The 22,358-nt window shown below is 46.2% G+C and overlaps 1 protein-coding gene across 1 annotated transcript; it reads right to left on the bottom strand.

The window, feature by feature from the left end:
• Positions 1–399: 399 nt before the first annotated feature.
• Positions 400–21,605, bottom strand: Dnt (tyrosine-protein kinase Dnt). The gene is made up of 8 exons (XM_070655807.1): positions 21,049–21,605; positions 6,459–6,586; positions 3,365–3,771; positions 3,108–3,293; positions 2,892–3,030; positions 2,493–2,785; positions 1,953–2,112; positions 400–1,752 (listed from the first exon to the last, which is right to left on the bottom strand). The coding sequence occupies exons 1-8, from the start codon at positions 21,149–21,151 to the stop codon at positions 1,504–1,506; spliced, it is 1,665 nt and encodes a 554-aa protein (XP_070511908.1). The 5' UTR covers positions 21,152–21,605; the 3' UTR covers positions 400–1,503.
• Positions 21,606–22,358: the final 753 nt, after the last annotated feature.

Genomic DNA, 22,358 nt, shown 5'->3' with positions numbered 1-22,358 from the left:
CCGAGCTCCGACAGATCGCTTCCTCGAGAAGAGAAGCGAGAGGTTCGATTGTGCCGCGTACACAATTGCAAAGTAAAAAGGTCTGTTTAAGCGCGCTCCCGTTGTTCTCGCACAATTAAACTCCGCGCGTTTGTACGCCGACTGCATAAATACGCGGTTTTTTCCTTTTCTTTTTTTTTTTTTACGCGCGCGTTTTACCAGTTTCCTGCTTTCGAAGCACCCTCGGACGATCTAGCAAACGGCCAATGTTTCCTGTCAACGGAGCGTGGAAAGCCGAGCCTAATGTAGCGTGTCTAATCGGGCTCGCTTTATTGGGGAATCGTTGGTGATATACTCCGAGAGACGTATCTTGACAGTGTAAATATGCCGCGAATTAATGTTCCATAGGCCGCCAAATGTTTCTCTTTCAATGTGTATTTGGAGGGTGAAACGTTCTTTTATCGTGGATGTAGAATGATAGAAAAATAAACAGTATAAATATCAGATTAAACGGCGTGGCTTACAAGGGGGAATAAATACAACTTTAATGACGGGAACCGATTACAGGATGGACTCGCAAGTAAAAAATGCGTTGTCTTTTCGTATCATATAGATAGAAATTTATTGGACTCGCAATGCCTGCAGTTTGTACAATTACAATCTCGCGCGCCTCGTGTTTTCTTATGTACATGAGATTTCTTCGTTTATACATTTGGTTGCGACTCGTATACCTGTCGCTTAACGCGTGTGCACGCGACGCAAAAATATATTATGTACAAAAATACAAAGAGAGAAAGGGAAAGGAGACGTTGGCACGCTCGAAACGCATTCGCGCGAACAAGCAAAGCGCGTATGTATCACATGGCTCAGATTCGCCGTTTCGTCATCGGCAATGCGGGTTTCCAAAAATGGCCCTGGCGTCGCGCGGTCACGCACGTTCGCCAGTTTTGGTAGTCGCGAGTGGCACAAGTCGAACAAGCGCTGAACACGTTAGCGCGTTAGTGGCGATTCAGTCTTAATCTTTACAATACGAATAATTCGCGCGGTACATATACTCTTTCGCTATACAGGATTTAGTTTTGAAATTTATCGCTGAGAAATATGCATACATTTTCGTTTGACTGAAATTTTCGAGCTTTTTAATAAGAACACATTATAATAATGAAATTTTAGTCTCTAATTATTTTGATCGACAATTACGTTTTAAGCGATTCACAGTTAATTGCACGGCTCTGAAGAGAAAGTGAATGTATGTTTATGTTACATTAAGTTCTATTATATCTATATCTATACACGACTGCTATAAAAACGCTTAAATTATACAGGGACCTATGATATCAGAATGATATATATATATATATATATATATATATATATATATATATATATATATATACACATATATACACTTTACGTTAAAGTCACAATTTCGCGAAAATAAAATTTAGATATGTTTTATAAATGCAATGAAAATTGCTTGGCAGCGAAGCCCAGTCGTGTTTTACAGCCAGCGAGCACGCCCAATTAAACATATCGCGTTAATTGAGTATGAAAGTCTTGTAGGCAAATGATCAATTGACTAAATGTCGGCCTTTCCTCCGCCGACATCGCCCAGCAGTACGCCATCACTGCAAACAGCTCGTCCGGGCAGTTTATCGGCTGTGCCAGTCTATATCCTTCCCGGAGATAGGATGCCATCTCGAATGGATCCACTTCCCCGTAAGGTTGCTGCGCCAGCGTCGTCAACTCCCATAATAAAACGCCAAATGCCCACTGAAATTATATAACATGATAAAATATAGCTTAGATTATTTTACGTAGCACGCATAAATCGTGAATGTAGACTGCAAGTTAGACAAAAATTTTAATTTTAGTTTATTAAAAAATAGAAGAATTATTATTATACATGTAATATAAAAAAAAAAAAAAAAAAATATTTTGACAAGCATCTAAAATTTGTAACGGATACTTACCACGTCAGAAGCTGTGGTAAAGGTCTTGTTAAGTAAGCTCTCTATCGCTAGCCATTTAATGGGGCGATTTTCGTTATCGCCGAGGCAGTGATAGTCTTGCGGAAACAAATCTCTGGCCAGAGCGTTGTCCGTGATCTGAACTCTTAAGTCATCGTCCACCCTAGAAAGCAAAGATCGAAATGTAGAGCGATGATCGGAAAAGAGCAGGTTTCATTGCCGCGTCGTTATAAATACTTTTCTCAAATGAAGGTCCAGCAGATGCCAGTCAATTAAACTCTAACGGTAACGTACCGGTTATTAAGTCTACGCGCAATTAATTCGGTAACGAGACGTAACGACTTTATTGTACGGCCGTATAAAAATTGAGGACGGCCGTATTAAAAGCGATATATGTATATCCAGCGATATAAACTTTAAGGGCTCGCTCGAGGGTTTATTGACCGCATAAATTAAATTACTTGGGAATAAAATATAATAAAATATATCTAGCGAATATATTCATACTGCAAAAGATTTTTGCATCTTGCAGTTTTTACTTACACGCAATTTCTGGCGGCTAAGTCTCTGTGAACGAGCCTTTTTCTATGAAGGTATTGTACACCTCTGGCAGCTTGCAGCGCCATTTCGACGACTTCCTGCGTGGTGAGAGCCCTCGGAGGCCCTTCGTTGCTAAACTTGCATCTCAATAAAAATCTTTTCATATTTTTGTAGCCTGTGTGCGGGTATAATAGGAACGGTGCGCTTCTGTCTTCAATAGAAACGCCGAGAACTGGTAATAGTGCCGGGTGACTAAGTCCGTACAGAGCTAAGCCTTCTCGTAATAAAAGAGCCACCTTTTCAAAAAAAAAAAAAAAAAAAAAAAAAAGAACAAAATTTTATTTTTGCGTTGTTCGATAATTTTTTAAAACGTTTGAACGTTATCATTTCAAACGAACTTACTTGCGATTGAGACGCGTGCTCAGCGGCGGTTTTCACTAGCACGTCTTTCGGGGTTAAAGCGCCTTCTTCGTGGTAACTGCCCCTGTACACGCGTCCGAACGTTCCCTCTAGCTCGATACTGAGAAGACGCACTCTGCATCTGCAACACAAAAATGATTAATTATTCTATTCTATTTTAATTCAACGTATAAAGTATCATTTTAATGCGACGTTCACCTTTGTACAGTAATTTCCTGAATTCTTTCGTGAAGTTCCCTGTTAGGGCGATCGTCCAGTCTTCTGTAAGATGATCCCGACGCGGCAGAGGTAGGCGGAGGTGTTTCCGGTGATAAGAAGGTTTGCGCCGGGCCCACCCCGGTGCCTCTTTCCATGCTGCACGCCGAACTGAGCCCTCTAGATTCTCTGCATTTTGCAAATTTATTTAGACACGTCGGAAAGTTTATTCAATTTCTTTAACGGTACGTTTCACTTACTGAAGAGGATCTCGATGTCTCCTGGTCTTCTTGTCGCGAACGTAGTACGCCATAATCAGAACGAAAATAGCTGCCATAAACGCACACGCGCAGCCTATCGCCACGTAGAAAACCTGGCCGCCAGAAGTGGAATCGGAGGCGGCGACCAGGACCTCCTCCGGCTGAGTGTAGCTTTCCTTCTTCATGCAGATTTTTTTTCGCTTGAATTCTAAGCTGGTAGTGTTCTTCCTCGGTAGCGAGACGTTTATTCGTAGGCTAAGATCGACCTCGACGTTGTACGGTCCGCAGTGTAGCGACAAAGCCCACGTTTGCGAGCCGCCGACGGGTACCTCGCCGATCTGCGAGACGTTCAGAGAACTGCTCAGTACCGAGGGATTACTGATATCCACAGACATCGTGTATGGCAACTGCAAATATCGAGAAAACATATTATTTTACCAATATCGAACAAATCTTAAAAATCTTTGTCAAAAATTGTTACAAAAAAAATATATATTAAGACGCGAGAACTTTATATAAAATTGACACGCTCGGACGATCGAAATGCGGTGCCGGCGAAGGGCTTAAAAAAAAACGGCGTTTGCATACAAGTATTCGATGACTGCGGATCTAAACTGTAACTCGCGAAAGGGCAGGTAAAGCAGTCGGAACAATGTCGAAGGGCGTTGAAGGTTCGGCCGGCTCTTGTCATAATCTCAAGAGCGTTGAACTATAATCTCAAGTGCGCCATTCTCGGAAGACAATTTGTGCTCAGCGAGAGTTGAAGCGAGTCCGGAGGACTCGCGAAAACAAGGGTAAAGAACGAGAACGATTGCTGGAGAACGAACGGAAAGGGCCAGCAGAAGGATGCGAGGCTAGGCAAGCTCGCAGCTGATTACTAGCTCGTAGTGATGATCGGTTCTTAGCCGACCGCGAAGAGAGAACACCTCGTCAACTTACTGGCCTGTCGCTACTGCTAACGTTTCACTGTGGTTTTTTTACGGCCACGAAAACCGCGCAACGTGGCCAGCCCCGTGATTTTTTCTAAATAGTTTAGCGGATTTCCAGTTGAGAATTTAGATGGCCGGTAGATAAGATTTTTTTTTGTAATACCCTTCGCGACAGATTCTATATTTTATTTTATTTTTAATTAAAAGAATAGAAATCGTATGTAATTAAAACTATTAATAATGCAGTTAAAATATAAAACGCACTTCATCACCTGCATCATCTTCTCCACGGTAAATGCCGTATAATTTCCTGTGACAGTTGACATGACAGCGAGACATTATGATAGATGGGATACTCTTGAAAAGTGTCCTCGCGCGGTTAGGTTACCTTTGTGCCTTCGCGGAGAGCGTCAATTTCCGTGCGGCTCCGGAAAAAGTTTTCATATACCGCGGCTCGCACAATGCGGCTTCCGCAGCCCTCTCGTTAATTTTCAGATCCACCATATGCCTCCGTTCGCTTCGATGCGAACGACGTTGCGTGATGCGCGCACGCGGGAAAAGAAAATTGCTATCCGTGCCTATACAAATACCCGAGCGTCCGATCGAAATTGAATGCGTTGCCTGGCGCGCGGCGCGGCGCTCGCCTGGGATTCCGTTAATAATTCGACGTACACGGCGCCGGGAACCGCTTTATCGAAGCCGCAATTTCAGCGGGTTTGACGGACAGACGCCGGCTTCAAGCACCATTCAGGCTGCCCGGTTTTGCCGCGCGGGGTGACGGATGTCTTCGCGTCGCTCGTCAGTCTTCCTCATCTCTTCCTTCGGTCTTTTGCCTCCTTGCCGGACTGTCTGTTATCCGGCGAGACAACTGGAAGAAGTGGATGGACCACTTTGTCCCGCTTCTGGATCCAGCATCTCCTTTTTTTTTTTTTTTTTTTTTTCCCTTCTTTTTTCCGCCGCGCATCGTCAACGAGTCAATCGGACACCCCGCCGCATTCTGCCCACTTTTCGCCGCCACTTTGTCAATGTACCACGCATGTCGGCGGGCAGAAGTGGCCTGCGAGGACTCGCCAATGACTCACGGGTGAGAAAATGAGATACGGTCCCGGCTTCGATTCTACGTTACGCGTGAGTACGCGGCAGGGCCGATTCTCATCGTCGCGCGGCTATCACGCAGCGTCGTTGCATTACGAGTAACAGAAAATTAATTCGCGCGACGGGACGTTCGCCAATTATTTATTCAGGGCGACAAGCTAGGGAAGTCGATCGACGGATTCCTGGTAAAAGTAACGAACGAACGGCGGCGAAAACAAAAAAAAAAAAAAAAGATTGGCGTCTCGGCACGAGGGAAATACGAGTTTCGATTAAAAGAGTACTCGAGATAATTAATTTTTATGAAACGGATAGACTATCATTTTCCGTCCTTCTTGCCGATTAAAATATCACACGCCGCGCGTTTTATTTGTTCTTGAATCGAGAAGACTGCGCCAGTATGAAGTGCCAGTGCTCGAGGAAACCGAGGGTCGCGATATGCCTCGATAATCCCGATAAGTGCGGCCGTAAGGACACGAGAGAACCGCGAATAGAGATCGGCCTTAGGCACGAATGACCGGACGGTGTGATCGCTGAACCCTGAAAAACGCCGAGAAGGCTCGTCGGTTGGGATCCATCGTTGTCTGTGAAGTGTCTTGCGACGCGGATTTCTACGTTAACGAGCAATTTCAACATCTCTCAGCCGCGGGCGACTTTAATCCCGGCGAAGGAAAAGCCAGAAGAACGTAAATGAGAGACTTGAGAACATTGCGCGCGTAAATATCTCGCATGGACGAGTCCCGTCTTCGACTAGCGCTTCGACTGTCGTAAATTTTGTCCCTTCAAGTCCCTTCGCTCCTGTGTAATACTTTAACCGCAGACGTTCCGATAAAAGGCGCCCTTTGTCCGAAATATTTCGCGATTAACTTGTTTCGAAGTCAAACGGCCGTTTCGCAAAGCGCAATTAATGCAAATTGAAGTTGGACCTCCGAGGTACGCTCGCTCGACAATCGGCTATTCTCTTTATTTAAATTTTCATTGCTCGCTGCTAACGGCTTTTTAAGAGAGGTCTAGGTAATTATACGCCAACGCTAAAATAATAATGTGCATATTATTTTATTGCACGAACTTACCGGTCTACCGACGAGATTTTCCCACGTAAAGTGGAGCTTGTGAATGTGCGCTTGTACAGGAACGATGAACTTCATGGCGTATTCATTTATGACGCCCTCTCTGACGTAGAATAATTCTCCCTCCAAACCTGAAATATATAAATTTAATTTTTATTTGATAGGAAAAAAAATTACTCTCTTTTATATTTATATTAATTAATTTTTATTTTATATCAATTAAATTACCTATATTTTTTTTTTATAAATCGATATAACATATTTAATCTTTTAGCATGTAAATGATGGCGTGACTAGTTACACTAATACGAATTTATTTATTTGTTCACAGGTTTCTCCCCCCGTGGAAGAAATTATCTGATTACGGGTAAGTAGATGACTCATTCCAATCCACTCCGCATGTTATAATATATTAACCTAGCGTGCGTTTGTCTCGCAAATTCGCAGCGTGTAACACTCACATGGAAACTCGATAATCATTTCAAATTAAGTCCCGCAAAAATTACTATTTTAAAAGTAATTAAAATATTAAACTAACGCTTTAATTAATTTAATTAAATTAAACGCTAAAAAGTTCGTTTGCTAGGTTTACTTTTAGCTAAATAAATAATTAAATAATTAACCCTCACAAAGTTACAAAACGTACTTCGTGCACTTAGCAACGAATTATCGTGCGATGCGCATTTGCGTCGCTGAATTTTCGCCCATCGAACTCGCGTTTAGAGCAAATTATGCTACCGGACGACTCGGCTGGTCGGCGGGAGTTGCTGCAAGGTTACGTGGGCGAGCTAGCGAAGGTAGAACATTGAGGGAGCGCAGGAGAATCCGCCGTGGAAGGGACCGGGACACGGGCACACGTCGAGGGGGCCTATCCTTTGCGGTTGTATCTGATAGCGTGCTTAACGAGGCACGAGTTGGATTTTTAAGTCACCCGAAGACAATGTGCCGCGCTGCCCCCGCGGGCTTGCCTCGCCCGGCTTCGGCGTCTCCCAGCCTCGTTCTCTCTGCGGTCTCGCGGCCTTTACCGGTTTTCTGCATCAGATATCGCGTATACGACCTCGTACCGGCCGTTTTTGCGACCGGACTCTTCTCGGCGTTTCGCGCGGTTCCCCGCTATGGCGACCATCGTGAAAAAGGTCAGAGGGCGACTTCGCGAGTACCCCTGCGAATATAGTTATTCCCCGAAAATCCTGCGAGAGCTACCTGCTCCCGAAAATCGATTTTACTGGAATATCAAAAGTGACGTGAAAGAAGCTAGCGGCGGGCAGGTGCGCTTAACGTCTTTGAATAGCCAATATTGGCGAGCGCGGTGTGAGGCGTCTGGTATTCGTTGGCTATTCCCTTTCGCAGGTCCCGCCGTCTCACGAATAACCCACGACTCGGTTTCACATGGATAAAGATCCTTCCCGGATAACAATTAATTGCGCCTCGGTACGTTTCGCCGGGTAATCCAATTCGCGAGCGTACGTCTATCCGTAGGGAGTCTTTCACGGTCTTTAATCCGCTCCGGTCCACTCTACTCCTCGTCGGAAAGTAAAGTGTAATCCTTCCGGCATCAAAGATAACCTCGCCCCTTTTCGTCGTCGTCGACGCTTCCGACTACGACCTCGTTACCGCGGTTTCGCCTCCGTCTCTTATCTAGTCAAGAAGGGCGGCAGCCAGCCTCTTTGGCACTCTTCCCGCGCGATTATGCGGGAACTTTGTAAGCGGGTGGAAGCAGGTCGTCGTGTACGAAAGACCCTTTGATGTCTGCTGCGCCTACCGCGCTAGCAGCGAGAGCTAGGAAGCGACGAAAGGGACGTGCGAGCCGGGAAGGTAGGATAAAGGGAGGTTCAAAGAGGAAAAAAGCCCTTTCAGTAAAGGCGTCGACCCTTGCAACTGCTGCCAGGCACAATTGTCGCGGAACTATAGGCACCTTTTTTTTTCACATAAATTGCACCTACCGGAGCCTGTCCGCCGACTACCTACCGTATCTGCTGAATCGAATACGAAATTATTGTCACTTCTGCGAGCCCCGATGGTAGATAAGAACCAGAAGAAATTCCTGGACCACCGAACTTAGTCTGCTCGCGCGCAAGATAGAGATCTACGATTTCATTCGTGTGTTTCAGACGCGGCTAGATCTGTATATCTTAATATATGAGTAGTTTTTCGGACAGATAAAAAAAAAATAAAAAATAACGGGTCGTTAAAAGAGAAATCGCTGATATAATTTATTACCTCGAAATAAAATCTTTAAATTTGTAAAATATTAAAATTTAAACTTATCTTGTTTCCAGCGATATAAAGAATATTTTAAAGCTAGGTTATATGACGGTTTCTTTAGTAAAACATTGTGAACTGAATTAATAAAAGTAAAAGGACTCGAAAATGTTAGGTGAAATAAGATTCTAGACACTTTCTTGAATGCAATCGCGCGGAAAAGAGCTCACAACGTTAAAGATTAAAATAAATGCAGTGAGGAGGAAACGTAACGGATAAATGTAAAATAAAGAAAGGGCTATTCTGAAACTCGCGGGAGCACGGTATTCTGAATATTTCAAACTATTCGAAGTAAACCATCGCGCCCGCTACGGCGTAGTCGCTGGCTCCCGTTCGACTGCTGTCTGGAGACGCAATAATTCTAAAGAAGTACTTTTTACTCCCCTTGAAAAGGCCGAATAGGCGTATAAAAGAAAAATACGGCTACCAGGTACGAGTACAGCCGGAGAAATTTCACACGCCACGGTATTCTGCACTGTCAAAATACAGCATTGAACCGCGTTGACGAGCACAGGTCGCCGAATAATGGAGCGGATCCCGTATAGGCAAGAATAAGACGTTCAAGATAGCGAGGTATTATTTAAGGAAATAACCGTGCAATCTGTTCTACGGAATCTAGAGAGATCAAAGAAAAAAATAACGCTTCGAAATCATGGCGCCTGAGCGACAGAGCTTTGCTAGAAAGTAAAAATCAATAACTAATTAATTAAAATCATTAATTTTTAAATGTTTATAATCCGTAAAAAATTTTTTACATACTCGTGACGACAATTTTGTAAATAAAAGTAGAGCCAAAAATAAAAATAAATCTCGGAGAAGTGGAATGAGCGGCGCGAAGGCGCGAAATCAACCGCGAAATTATGCGGCGCGACGTGTCCCCCGCTGTCAAAATACGGTATTGAATGAAGTTGACGGGTGCAACTCCGGGAATGGTTAAATAGAAGGGCCCAAAGTGTGCGCTCGGGGTCCGTGCAAAATCGCCGCCTGCGGGGTCCACCATCGGCGAGGACCAAGAGGCTCCGGTTGAGAAACCCAACACCTTCCGAATATGAAATCCGGTACGAGTATAACGAGATCCTCCCGTGGCGAGGCTCTTAAAAGCGAAGAGGCCAGACGGGACGAGGAAAAAAGAGAGAAGAGCGAAAAAGAGAGAGGCAGATACAGGCGTAGGTTAGAAGAGCAGGAAATATTGGATTTGCGCGACGCCTATTCACAATGCGTGCGATTTTCGGGCTCGATTCGCGTTCCGTCGCGTTCCCGAGCATCAATAGCGCGAGCGTCATGTCGCCACGGAGAATGTCGGGATCTCGCGTGGATCTGCTTTTCCGTGTAACGAGATTACGGCGGAAACTCATTCACGGTGACATAAAATAGGCGTTTTACAACGAGAGATAAAATTAAACTGAAACAATTAGGACGGAATCGTAACGAAATAACACGAGCTATCAATTTTTTTTTTTTTTTTTTTTTTTTTTAATCTCGTAGTCGATCAGAGTATTGCATTTTGCGTATGCAGAAACTGTTTTAGGTATCAATATTTATTCTATTTCGCCGGGGGTGGTTTGTAGCTGCATTCATCACGCGCGTCGCGACAGGAGGTACGATAAATCCCGATATTTCGAATCCGAAGTCGCTGCGGGCGTTTGGCGCAGCAAGCGCAGAGGCAAGCCGTGATTTACGACAAATTCCCTTCCCTGCTCTCGTCCCTCTCCGGCGTAAAGGCCAAAGTTTTCTGGAAGAAAGTCCGGTGTTAACGTGCTCCGAAAATGATCCGCGCACGAGGTTAACGACCAGATCAGCGCCAGCTGGCACATACCGCCCGATATCTCGACTCGCCGCCTCGGGAGATCTAATAACGCACTCGCGTATGCAATTTCACGCACACGGGGCTGCGCGCAGCAAATACGCGGGATATTTTTCGCGAGTGAACGACGTGGGCGCGGGGTGACTCAGATGCCGCCACGCCCTTTCTCCTGATTACGGATCCTTCATCCGCGAATAAACGTCCCCGCGAATATCGATATTCAATACTGAGCCCTGCAGCAGAAGTCGATCAAATTTTTCCCAATCGAGGTAACGCGTGTCATTGCGTATTTCATTAAAATCAGCGTCTGCGTATCGTGCACGCGTCCGCGTTTCTCTGTCCCGGTATTAATACGTGATAAAGTGATTCCCAGCGTCCTTCGAAGGAAACACGAAGATTTCAAGACGTACGCGTCCCGCGGCCACATATCGCGACTCCTTCATCCACGTGCGAGCCGAGCGCCTATATATAATGCAAGAGGTTGGCTGGTTAGCATATATCGAACGACCTCCCCCCCTCTGTGCCGACAGGGGTCTTCTGAATAACCCATAAGTTCTGGACAAGTCCTGAGCGTCGTTTGTACACTCTCTCCTGCGGCCCTCCCTGCCTTCCCCGGTTACCGCCGAGTTCTCCTCCGTCTTTAGCTTCCCGCTGTCGCCTCCATCTGCTTTCTCTTACTCCCCGAGCGTTTCGAGCCGTAGGTTAAATCTAAGAAGACGTAACTTTGTGCGACACTGGTTATAATTCACGCCGGAACGTTAGTTGAAGAGGAGTAAAACTCAAATTCCGAAAACGACCGAGTCGTAGAGAAAAAAAGAAAACTGAGGGGTGCTTCGGAGTCAGGCCATCATTTTTGGGACCGTTCCGTAGGTTTCCAACGCTATTTTACGACCTCCGGAAGGATTAACGAAAAGCCGGGCAGCCGTGTTACCTTACTCTAAAATCTGACTCGTCGGCTGCGACGTATCGACGGATTTACGACGCGAGGGAAACCGGGCGTGGACATTTCATCCACATTCATTTGCATTTTTATTGTTTACGATATTACTTTCGACGTCTATCAGAAAAATGTCACCGTCGTTGACGATATTCCCTTGAGCGGTTTCTACGTAACGTACAAAATGCAGCGGAAATCCGGGGATACGTTTTCGTTCGATAAACGTTATTTGTCATTAAATCGCGCGTCAACCATTACGATCGAGAGTTCATTTTTTCTGCGGTAACATTTAGAAGTGACGGCCGAACAAAGCGCGTCGAGGCGAACCTCGAACGAGTCCCGCAAGCGATGCATCACGCATAACGATCGCGGCTTAAAGGTTTATTTGTCGAGGGGGAGAGAAGAACGGTGGCGAAACAGGAACCAAAGTAAACGTCGCCGGGACGTGATTCCGCCGCGTCGGGAGCTAAAATAATATTGTTCGCCACCACCCTCCCGGCGATCGCCCGAGACTGCAGCGTCGTTATATCGGACACCAGCCGCGAGATCGTCGAGCCCGACTAAACAGGGGTTGACAGATGGGTGGGTTGATTGAGATGTCGTCGGCGCCACGACATATGGCAGTACTGGCTGGCAATCAGGACTCGGACATGAAGAGGATTACGCGACGGCTGGATTTATCGCGACAGTAGGATCGAGCGTTCCTCTTTCTCTCGCTCTCTCTTTCTGCCTTTCTCTCATTCTCCCGCAACACGTTCGTACGGATCGGGGAAGCTCGTTAAGGCCCGCGAGGATGTCGAAGGAAAGAACGATCTGCGCGATCCTTTCAGATCCGGTCCAGACGGCTCTCTTCGGACTTAATCCTTCGAGCTGTCGACCACATCACGTCGCACAATTATTTTGGTTCATTTCCTGATTACGTACCTATGGCGAGGGTTTCCCAAGAGCCTTTCAAACCCTTTTTACTCGTACAATTTTACCTGCGTTTAATCCTTTAACCTTTTGACGCGCCATTGTTGTGGGTGATCGATTGTGCGACCGGTGATTTATAACACGTTCGTAAGCGATTTCACTTTTTATGAATTCAATATAAACGAAGTTACACCTAAAATAATCGTATTATAGCTTAAATTAATATTTAATTCTTTAAATATTAAAATAATATTATATTTATATTAAATATAAAGACAAATTTAATTCTTTAAATAGTACTAATTAAACATTTCAAAATCGCGGGAGTTAAAAGAGCACAAGTATTTAATTAATTAGAAGTCACTTCGCCGGAATACTTAATTTTCTTTTTCCGCAATTCGCGTTAGAGCGGAGCGCTTTCGACAGCAAAAAAAGGCTGATCTAAAGATACATGTGTTTCGTGAGCGTCTCCCTTCGCAGCGTCTCCGGAGGAATCAATCTTCCCAAAGGATTCTCCGCTGGCAGCACCGAGCGATTGTCAGGCGCGATTTATCACCGCAGTCTGCCAAGGGACAACTCCTACGCGAGAACCTTAAAAAGACGAAACGAGAGAGGAAACGACAAGAGACGCAAAAAGCAAGCTGCGTCCCCCGCTGTGGGACCCGAAAGAAGCCCCGGAGTGGGCCTCAAATGTGATGGCATCTCTAGGCCACAGGCTTCGAAATTTTAAAGTTACCTACCGGCGTGTTCCTCTTCCTGGCGCCGATGGCTCGATAAGAACGAAGGGACACGTTTCGAATTCCGTCCGCTGTCAGGAGAACGACACGGAACACGACAGGGCCCTCGAAATGCAAAACCTTAGTAGTGCACGAGAGAGCCGCTCGACGAGTTTTACTCTTAATGTAACCGATAAGTCCGTCCGAAGAATTGCCCGGCATCGTGTCGACGAAGGGGAGAAAGAAAATTTTGATATCGAACCACATCTCGAGAGTGGCCCGAATCGCACTCTTTTCGCGGGTTGTTATTAAAGCGAGCGACGAGATACAATGTCTGGATAGGAAGGAACGTGATTTTTGAGAGGATCGCGCGCGTTGTTTGCACTACGGCGTGTTTCGGACCTCGAACAAGACGCGAAGGAGAAAATCACTCGCCACGGTTCCCACAAAATAAAGACGTTTTATGAAGGTTTTCCTTTTCTTTTTTTTTACGATCCTGAGCGACAGAAGGACGGTTATTGCTTTAGGGCCCCATTTGTCAAAAACTGTTTGTGGCTGCGAGAAAGAGAGAAAGAGAGAGAGCGCGCAGGTTTGCGTCCCCGTACTTGCCGAGTCACCCTCGGTAAGGGCCGATGATCCGTGGAATAGACGTTAGAAAAATATTTTCTCCCGGTAGGATTGTGGCGTTGGTGGCGAAGCGAATGCACCAAAGGGATGAGCGAATGGTGTTCGAGAGGGCGAAACGCGTTCTCGTGTTCAACCCGAGGAGGGCCAGATCTTTCGAGTGTTTTCCGCGGTAGACTGGGAAAGACGGGCGACTCATCTTCGGAGAGCAGATGCTCGTTAAGATCCTGTCACTCAGAGCTCGCTTCGGAGGTTACAGTGGTCTCGCGGTACGAGGATTAAAAGATTCCCCGCGAGGATAACGGCGAGAAATTGATGGATATTGCCAACGCGGAACAACGAAACGTAGATAATCAAGAGAAGCAAACATTGTGGCTCTTAATGGGTTCTTAAAATTCGAATTCGAATAATCGCGAGAGCTCTGCGCAGTTTCTTTTATTTTTGAGCATTTGTAAATAAAAAAAATTATTAACTTTAATCCATTTAATCTGTAAATTTTAAATTACACGAATAACGATGCATCGAACATAAAAATGTATAATCACGGGAATGTGTAATATATTATTCTCTCGTGCGACTCGCGATATAAAAACGCAGCGTTTTTAATTATTTCCAGCTTTCAGCTTTGCGCAGCATAACGACGCGAGATCAAAGAATCGCAGAGAGCGTCCCGCGTTTCGAGAAAATAGGTCGGTCTAACAGAGCTTCGACAAATAACCTACAGATTTTTTTTTTTTTCCCTACTCGTGATAATTCTCAAGAGAGAAGAATCTTTCTAAGGGCATCGGCGGAGAACTGGGGTGTAGTCGTTCCACCCTACGTCTTTGAGAGCCCTCGGGGCAAGCGAGGCCTTTGCGAAAGTCTATCTCATTATACTGCAATCCAATTGGCGATACTAACGACTGCGAATGATATTGTAATTGCCTGTGGATTTCAATTCGGAAGGATTATCTGGTAACTGACGTTAAAAATAAAAATGTAAAGTAACTATAAATACGCAGAAAAACGTATAATATACGAAATCGAAATATATAATAATAAAATCGAAATAGTTACTAAAGAAGATTGACATTGTTCAGAAATAAGGATCGCTTGAGAATACGAGTTTGACACTTTCGAAGAAATCCGTGTTTCCTGCGCGAGAAAAGTGAGACGGCGCATTATCCGGGAATTGACAAAATCCAGCTTGTCGAAGCTCGAACTTTCCCGCCCCGTCTTTGTGAGAAAGATAACACGTGTCGCCGAAGAATTCGGCGGAGGTTTCGGCAGATCGCGTGTGCAGGTTGTTTTTTATCTCCAAGGATTTTCTCCTCTCGCCGAAAAATAAACAAAACGCAGGACCCCTCGTTTCGTCCGTCTCCCCTCGCCGCGCTTTCTTGGAGGAAAATCCACGGGGGTTCTCGGCCCTTCTCCCCTTCGCCTCATGTAAATGTCTTACGCGCACAGCGACGAACGTGGCCCTGATGCCGCAGGACGCCGCGCGCTCGCACACACAAGTGAAAACTTAAGGCGCGGGTCTTAACGAGGAGCCGAAGATTGATGCGGACACGGGCGCAGCATCCGCTCGGTCCATCCCGAAATCATCCGGGCGCTTCCCGTCCACCCTTCGCTCGTACCTCATCACTCTCTGTCGCTCGCGCGCATCCAGGTAGATCGATGAATCGCGTTACGCATTGATCATTATAAATCTGCGGCCGCGCTTTTCTCAGCCAGGCCTCATCATCGGCCGTCACGATATTTATCGCTACCGGTCACCGGTGGTCTCGCTCGCGATTAATGCGCGCCGTTATCGCGACGCATCGACGGCCACCCCGGTCCCTACGCCATTGTGCGAGCATAAACGTTTTCACGGAGCCGTGGTCGGGGCCTTTGAAGCGGCCCTGCTCCACGGGTAACATCAAGATGGGCCTGTCAGGCCCTAACTAGCTAAGGTCGAGCCGGACTCACACGAACGGAGAGAGAGACGCCTCAGGCCCGAGTTGTACGCTGTTTTCGTGTTTTGACACGGCCTTCTGACGGGTGACGTTCGCTCGTGTACTCAAGATATTTGTCGTTGCTATTGATTTTGTAAACAATATAACCCTGCACCGCAAATAAATTTAGACGCTAATGAGTCGTCGAGTATTCCCTCGATTACGTAATCGCAGAAAAGAGACGAACGTTTAGGCGGAATTTTCGAAAAAATATTTTTCCGAAGGGAATAATTTCAAAGCTGTGGACAGTAATTCGCGTTGTTGCAAGTCCGAGCGGTTCGACGTAACGAAAAGACGAGGGCAATATCGGGTTGAATTTACGGGTCGACGAGGCTCTTATTAAACGGCGCGGCGAGTCGGGTCCGACTGGAAGAAGCGAAAATATGCCGTAGCGGAATAATATTGTCGACGCGTTAAGGCGACAGCTCGAGAAAGGCTCGAGGGAGCGTCGACGAAGTAACTGACACTCGGACCGATGTAAATGGAAGTGAAAAGTGTCTCTCGCATGGCGACGAGCGCGGTAACACGATCGCAGAATCGATCGACGATTAAACGTAATTTACCTTCGCGTCTGCAACGCCGTGAAATCGGAGAAGGAGTGTAACTCGGTGCCAGCGAAATCTCGACTTATCTTATCCGCGTGAGCGTTATACGATTCCACGGCGTGGCAGCGAGCGTGTATACGCGGACCCCAGATAAGTCCCGAATTTTAACAACGTGTCCTTTGCCACCTGCCCGCCGTTCGCGGCGCAATTTATCGTCCGCCGTTACGGCCGAGAATTTAGGAGAGAGGCTTCTCATATTCAGCGACCGGCTGTTCCTGTTCGTCGCCGATTGTGCTCAGGTAACCGTTCGGAACGATCGAGATCGATTTCTCCACCGCGGACGAAGGACGCAGGAAACTCTATAGCGAGCACGGAAACTGGAAACCGTCTTGTTCCAGGTTTGAAAATCTCAGAGAGCCCATATGAACCGCGAAGGCAAGGGCCGTTTTGAAATCGGTATCAAGAAGCCCATCTGAGAGTGGCCTTCCACCTTGGTACTCCGGGACCAAACGAGAAAGCGATAAAAAGGAGATGAAGGTATGAAAAAAGACGGAGAGGCCCGGGACGGGAAACAAGCGAAGGAAAACGGAGAGAGGCAAGGGGAATCGCGACCCTTGCGAGAGCAAAACGAGAAGGAGTGACTGTCGATTATTCGGTGTCTAAACAAACTAGAGCCGGTCCAGCGCGGCGCCCCACGCCACCGTTGCTTAACAAGGACCTCGTTATAATATTTTATTACGCCTCTCGTATATTATAATGCGAGGTTTCCTGGGGACGAGAGTTCGGGCCTCTCGCGCAGTCATGCGGTTGCAGAAATTTACCGCTTGCGTTTCGTGGAAGGAGTCGGACGCCTGCGACCTCGGCGATGATCGACGGGCCGAAATCGAAAACGCCAATGACTTATCGCGTTGTCGGTCGAATCTGCATACGTCGACGTGATGCATCTCGCGTTAGCTCCGAGTTGAACGCGCGAGTGCCGGACGTTAGGGCGAACCTCAAAGAATGCAACTCCACCCAACCGGAACGTCTATTAATATCTATTTACATTAAATCGGTACGTCGCGCTGCTTTCTTGCCGATTCTATTAACGTCGACGCGAACGTTTTGCGCGTCCTTCCACGCGCCTTTTGCAACAGCCACGACGTTCTCCGAACGCGGAGATACGTATCGGCGAAGATATATTTAGACGCGGCATCTCTTCACGCGGTATCTTCATTTTTATCATCTCAATAGCCGTCAAATAGAAATTCTTTAGACACCCGAGATCGTTAAGAATTAAGGGCCCAGCTCTATTGTCGTTTGTTCTCACTTGAAATTTAATTTGCAAAGGAACCCTTTGACATTTAAATGAATCTATATTAGTTTGAGCGAAAGCTCGCGCTTATTTAAATTATTATGTTATATAATTATTGTAATAATCCCGCCGTGTTTACGCAACGATATCGGACTACGTTGATAATTTCATTTTAATTCCATAGTTTATTACGATCCGTCGAACGTTTTGTGCCGGCAATGAGGTCAACGAGATTGTTGTGACAGACACTGATACGCGGGGATATGGCGAACGATGTGGGATCATTGCAGCGGTGCAATTTCGCGCGCGGCCGTAAATCCTTACCTTTAATTACAACGCATCATTTGCGTGATTTAAAACGCCCGACGATCGCACCTCGGATACGCCTCGCGCTGCGATGAATTATTGAAGGGGAAACAATATCGCCCGCGAGCCGTTCGTTTCATATTATTGCCATCGCGCCGTTCTTTTTCCACTCCGACAATATTGCAGTTGTGCAATCTCGCCGATATTTCGCCGAATCGACGGGAAAACTACGTGAGGATCATCGTTGGTATCCCAGCAAATCTCTATTTTTTTTTTAAGAAGACTACGATCTTTTATCGTGCGCAAATTTTAAGTCGTCACTCTAAATAAATAAATTGCTGTGCTAGTATTTAATCATTAAATCTATGTCAGCCATTTAAACTTATAATTTTAAGATGGTCCACGGCTGCTGTGACACCGTAATAATTTTTAGTACAAAATTTTCTCTGTTCTTAAGCCGCAATTCGGACGGGTACGGTTTAGTCCCTCCGCGCGCGAGATTTCAATTGCCGCTAACGCGTGCGAAAACGTGTCGGAGACGCCGATCGAAAGGCAAAACCTGGCAATCTCACGCACGAACGCACTTTCCTCGAGGGCGGTGCGGACGGGTTCAGGTGTCGCGGGGTCCGCGCGTCACCCGACATCCTCGTGCCCCACGATAAGAGGCAGCGAAGCGGATGCCCTTCGCGGCCCACCGGCCCGAAAACGAGTCACCCTTCGTCGTGGATGTTACCGAGGAAATATTGGCAAGTCCCACGTTTCGCGAGGCTCCCTCGTTTTCGGCGCGACGATTCGTGTGCGGCGGGCCGAGCAACGATTTTCTGACCAACGTAGCCTGCGAGCGAATCCGACGAGTGCGATAAGGAGGATCGAAAGCGTGAGAATGAAGCAGCCGGATAGATCGGAAGAGGAAATGGCGTTTTATCGCGCTCGATGGGTGGCAATGTAAGATTACGCGCGAAGAACGGAGCGCACCGCGTTTTGTTCTTTGTGCGCTTACTCTTTCGAGGTGCGTTATATAATTTTTCTCCCGCAAAACTCGAATATGTATCGTGATTTCTAATGGACTTTACAGTTTGTTGTTTTGATTAAATGCAGTTCTGCGCCAGCATTTACGTGGATATTCCGGCAATGCACTTTTCCCCCTGGATGAAATTAGTATTAATCTACATGCAGCAAAGTTTTAGCATTTATTTGTTTAAATTAATTCGAATAATTACTTCGCCGCAGAGGGCAGGAGTTATAACTTCAGGATGAGCTGAAGACTAATAGTGAATCCTTGCCCAAAATTAATGCTCCGGGGTTTACGAAAATATGGGAAAAGCGGCCGATCGATTTCTCGTGAAAGCGAGACGGAAAAGCAGATTGATGTTCGACGAGTAAAAGGCTCGTTCCATTCGTCTTTCAGGCCGACGTTAGATGGCCCGCGGTTATAGATAGCTCCAAATTCCCCCGCAACGATACAGAGCGATACGTAATATCGCGGCCGAGTGCTTCGCCCTATTGACACTGGTTGCGTTAAGTAGAAGGGTCACTTTTGCAGCTGTAAGGGTTGTGAATCCGATTGGTGAATTCTTTCGAATTCGACTAAAATTTAATTGCAATAACCGCTCGCTGTATAGAATTTTGATAGTAATTTTATTTTACGGCTTGCAAAAATTAAAAAAAAAAAAACTTAGGTGGGTTCAACTATTTCTATTACCTCATCGCCGCTCGCGTGAATTAAATCGCCGTCGAGGATATGACGTTAACAGCCCGGTCTTAATAATCGCGCGCGCTACGTCGGGAATAGCCGCAAAGTGGAAAACGATCGCTTTAAAAGGGAATCCCGATACGAGATACGCGTGACGGCCAATTTTCCTGTTCTCAAGTCGTCCCTAACCGGATTTATACCTGAAATTATACCGGTTTCCGTACCCGAAGTTATTACGCGCGCAGAAAACGAGGGACGGAATGAAGTGCCGAGGGTTTTGCTCTCGTTGAAGGAATACGATTAACACGTAACCTCGGACTGTAATTGGCTCTATTATATTCCGTATCTTTGGTTGTAAAAGCGCGGCTTTCTGGACCCGTTGACACCGAGATCGCAATCGAGGGCTCTCGTCGAATGCAATATCTTTTTTGTAAATATCGCGCACGCAGTTTTATTTTAAACTCTGTTTTTTACGCCGCGTTGCCTCCCTAGGAGGAGACCGTGTGCCGCAGGTATAAAATTGGATTAGATGGTAGATAATTTATCTAACCTTTACACGACGTTTCTCTTGCCTCTCTGTAAAGTTAATCGTGAAAAAATAATAAATACTAAACTCGCAAAAAGGTGCGATAATTCAATAATATTCATGGAAGCTCAGACATTCAGGAATTAGTTTCAATGGCAAAAAATAGCGATATGTAAAAAAATCGAGTATTCCTATTTGCATTTAAATATTTTAAAGGTCCGTGAATTTTTTTGCTTGAAAGAAAAATTTTATTCACGAGAAAAATGGTTTTTACAGGAGAAAGTTATCTCCGCGTCTCATCCCGTTGACTTAAAAAATTTGTAAAATTCATAGAATCGGCTATTCCGATCTTATCTGAAATATCTTTCTGCGGAAACAGTACTTTTTGTGACATTTTCAGAATTCTTTCTAATGTCAATTTCGCTATCGCTTCCAAGTATATTGAACTTTATTACAACGGAACGATTGTCTTCCTGCTCTGTCTTTCTTAGACCCTGTCTTTCACGGAGGCGAGATAAACACGGAGTTACGCATCGAAGGAAACTGCGTGCAACAAAAGCGTGTGCATATCGCGGCGAAACTCCTCTTATTGTTGCGGCAACAATAACGCTTCAACTTATCTCATTCCCTTTCTCTCCGCAACTTTTAAATTAAATACCAAAAACCGCTCGAAGTTCAGATCAGCTATTGTTCAGTGAACGCAACTTTTTAATTATCTTTTTGTGAGTTAATTAACTGCAATACGTACATATAATCGTAATAAATCAAGAAAATTAGTATTAAACGTAACTTTTAACATTAAAATTCACTCTGTCTCTCTTTCTCGCGACAGATCGAGTCTCTCAACCTTCTTAGACATATTCAAATGAAAATGTATGCAAATAAGACTGCGAGAGAGAACGAGAACAAAGCGAGAACGGAGCGACAGACGACGAAAACGCTCAGAGTCTAAGCGACTCTCTTCGTCGCCGTAAGAGTCTCGCGGAAGATTGACATCTTACCTAGGAGTCTATGAACCTCCGCGTAGCTCAGGAACAGATTGAAGTAGCAGGCAGCTGGCCGCGCGACCAGGAGCACCAGTATCACCAGGTACCGCCGTAGCATCGTGGACCGCCACGTGACGTTCGCCGCTCTCGTCTTATATGTCCACGGGGAGTCGCGGCGGCAACACCCGGCGCACTGTAGCCAACGCGGCACTCGTTACGCGCCGTTCATATTTCGCGTAAATCGCCGCTAGGGGGGCGAGGGAATTCCACGGTGCACGTGTCGATGTTTTTTTCTTCCCCGACTCGCGCGAAAACGCCGCCGACGCCGCCGACGCCTGAGAAGTTTACGCTTGATATCGCAAGCGGAGACACTCCCAGAGGGACGCGCGCACCGCGCCCGTCGCTTCCTCGGATTCTTCGGCTCGATCAGTCCACTTCCCGCGTCCAGAACGGTCACGATAACCACAAAGCGAGTCCCTTAGTCAGGCGGACGAACACAGAATGTAGCGCGAGAGCGGAACGCTCACGGAAAGCGCGCGGCGTGCCTGCCTCGTGAAAGCCACAACCAGTTGTGTGTTACCATCGCCATGGGTCGCGTCCAGGGTCGGTGCGGCAGGCCTGTTCACCCGAAAGCAGTCGAAGCTTGCCGAGGCTTGCCGAGGTCCACCTACGTGGAGTGGAGGGAAACCCTGACGACGCTGGTACGACAGGGTCCAGATCGAACCGCCGCGCTCCCAAGCTCCGCACTTCAGCCGGAATTGAATTTTAAATTCGCCGAGAGATCACGCGCCGACCCTCCCATTGTCCGCGACTTGACTCAATTTGCGACACCCCGCTGACAGATTAACGAAAAAAATTAAGCGTTTCGAGAGATTTTTTATATTGCGAGATCTAAGAAATATATAATAATAAAAAAAAAAAGAAACAAAGAAAGAAAGGAAGAAAATAAAACGGTTCCTCGAACATTTCCCGACTCGTCTCGTGCCGTCAATCACCTGCTGAGCGCAGCTGCAGTTTCGAGGCCCGTCAACGTTAATTGTCAACCTTTAATCGGTGGACTTCTCGTTGGTTCCCAATCGCCGATTCGATCTGCTTAAAAAACGTGCAGGGTGCTTCGAGCGCTCTCATGAAACATCTATGATTGTAGTGAAATTGATAATTTTTGAAAGAGTCGTATTCGAGGCATACATCAATGCGAGATGATACAGGCGTTCGGCACTCCTGTCGACCAGTATTTTCATCCTTTAAGAATACCTGGCTTGTGACGCCGGCGTTGTTAACCGTGGAAAATCGAAAGCATAACAGCGTTCTCTCGCAGGCGATAA

The sequence above is a fragment of the Cardiocondyla obscurior genome, linkage group LG04, assembly GCF_019399895.1.
Source record: "Cardiocondyla obscurior isolate alpha-2009 linkage group LG04, Cobs3.1, whole genome shotgun sequence".
NCBI lineage: Eukaryota > Metazoa > Arthropoda > Insecta > Hymenoptera > Formicidae > Cardiocondyla > Cardiocondyla obscurior.
Note: the sequence above shows the minus strand (reverse complement) of the source record. Positions and strands in the feature narration are given on the sequence as shown.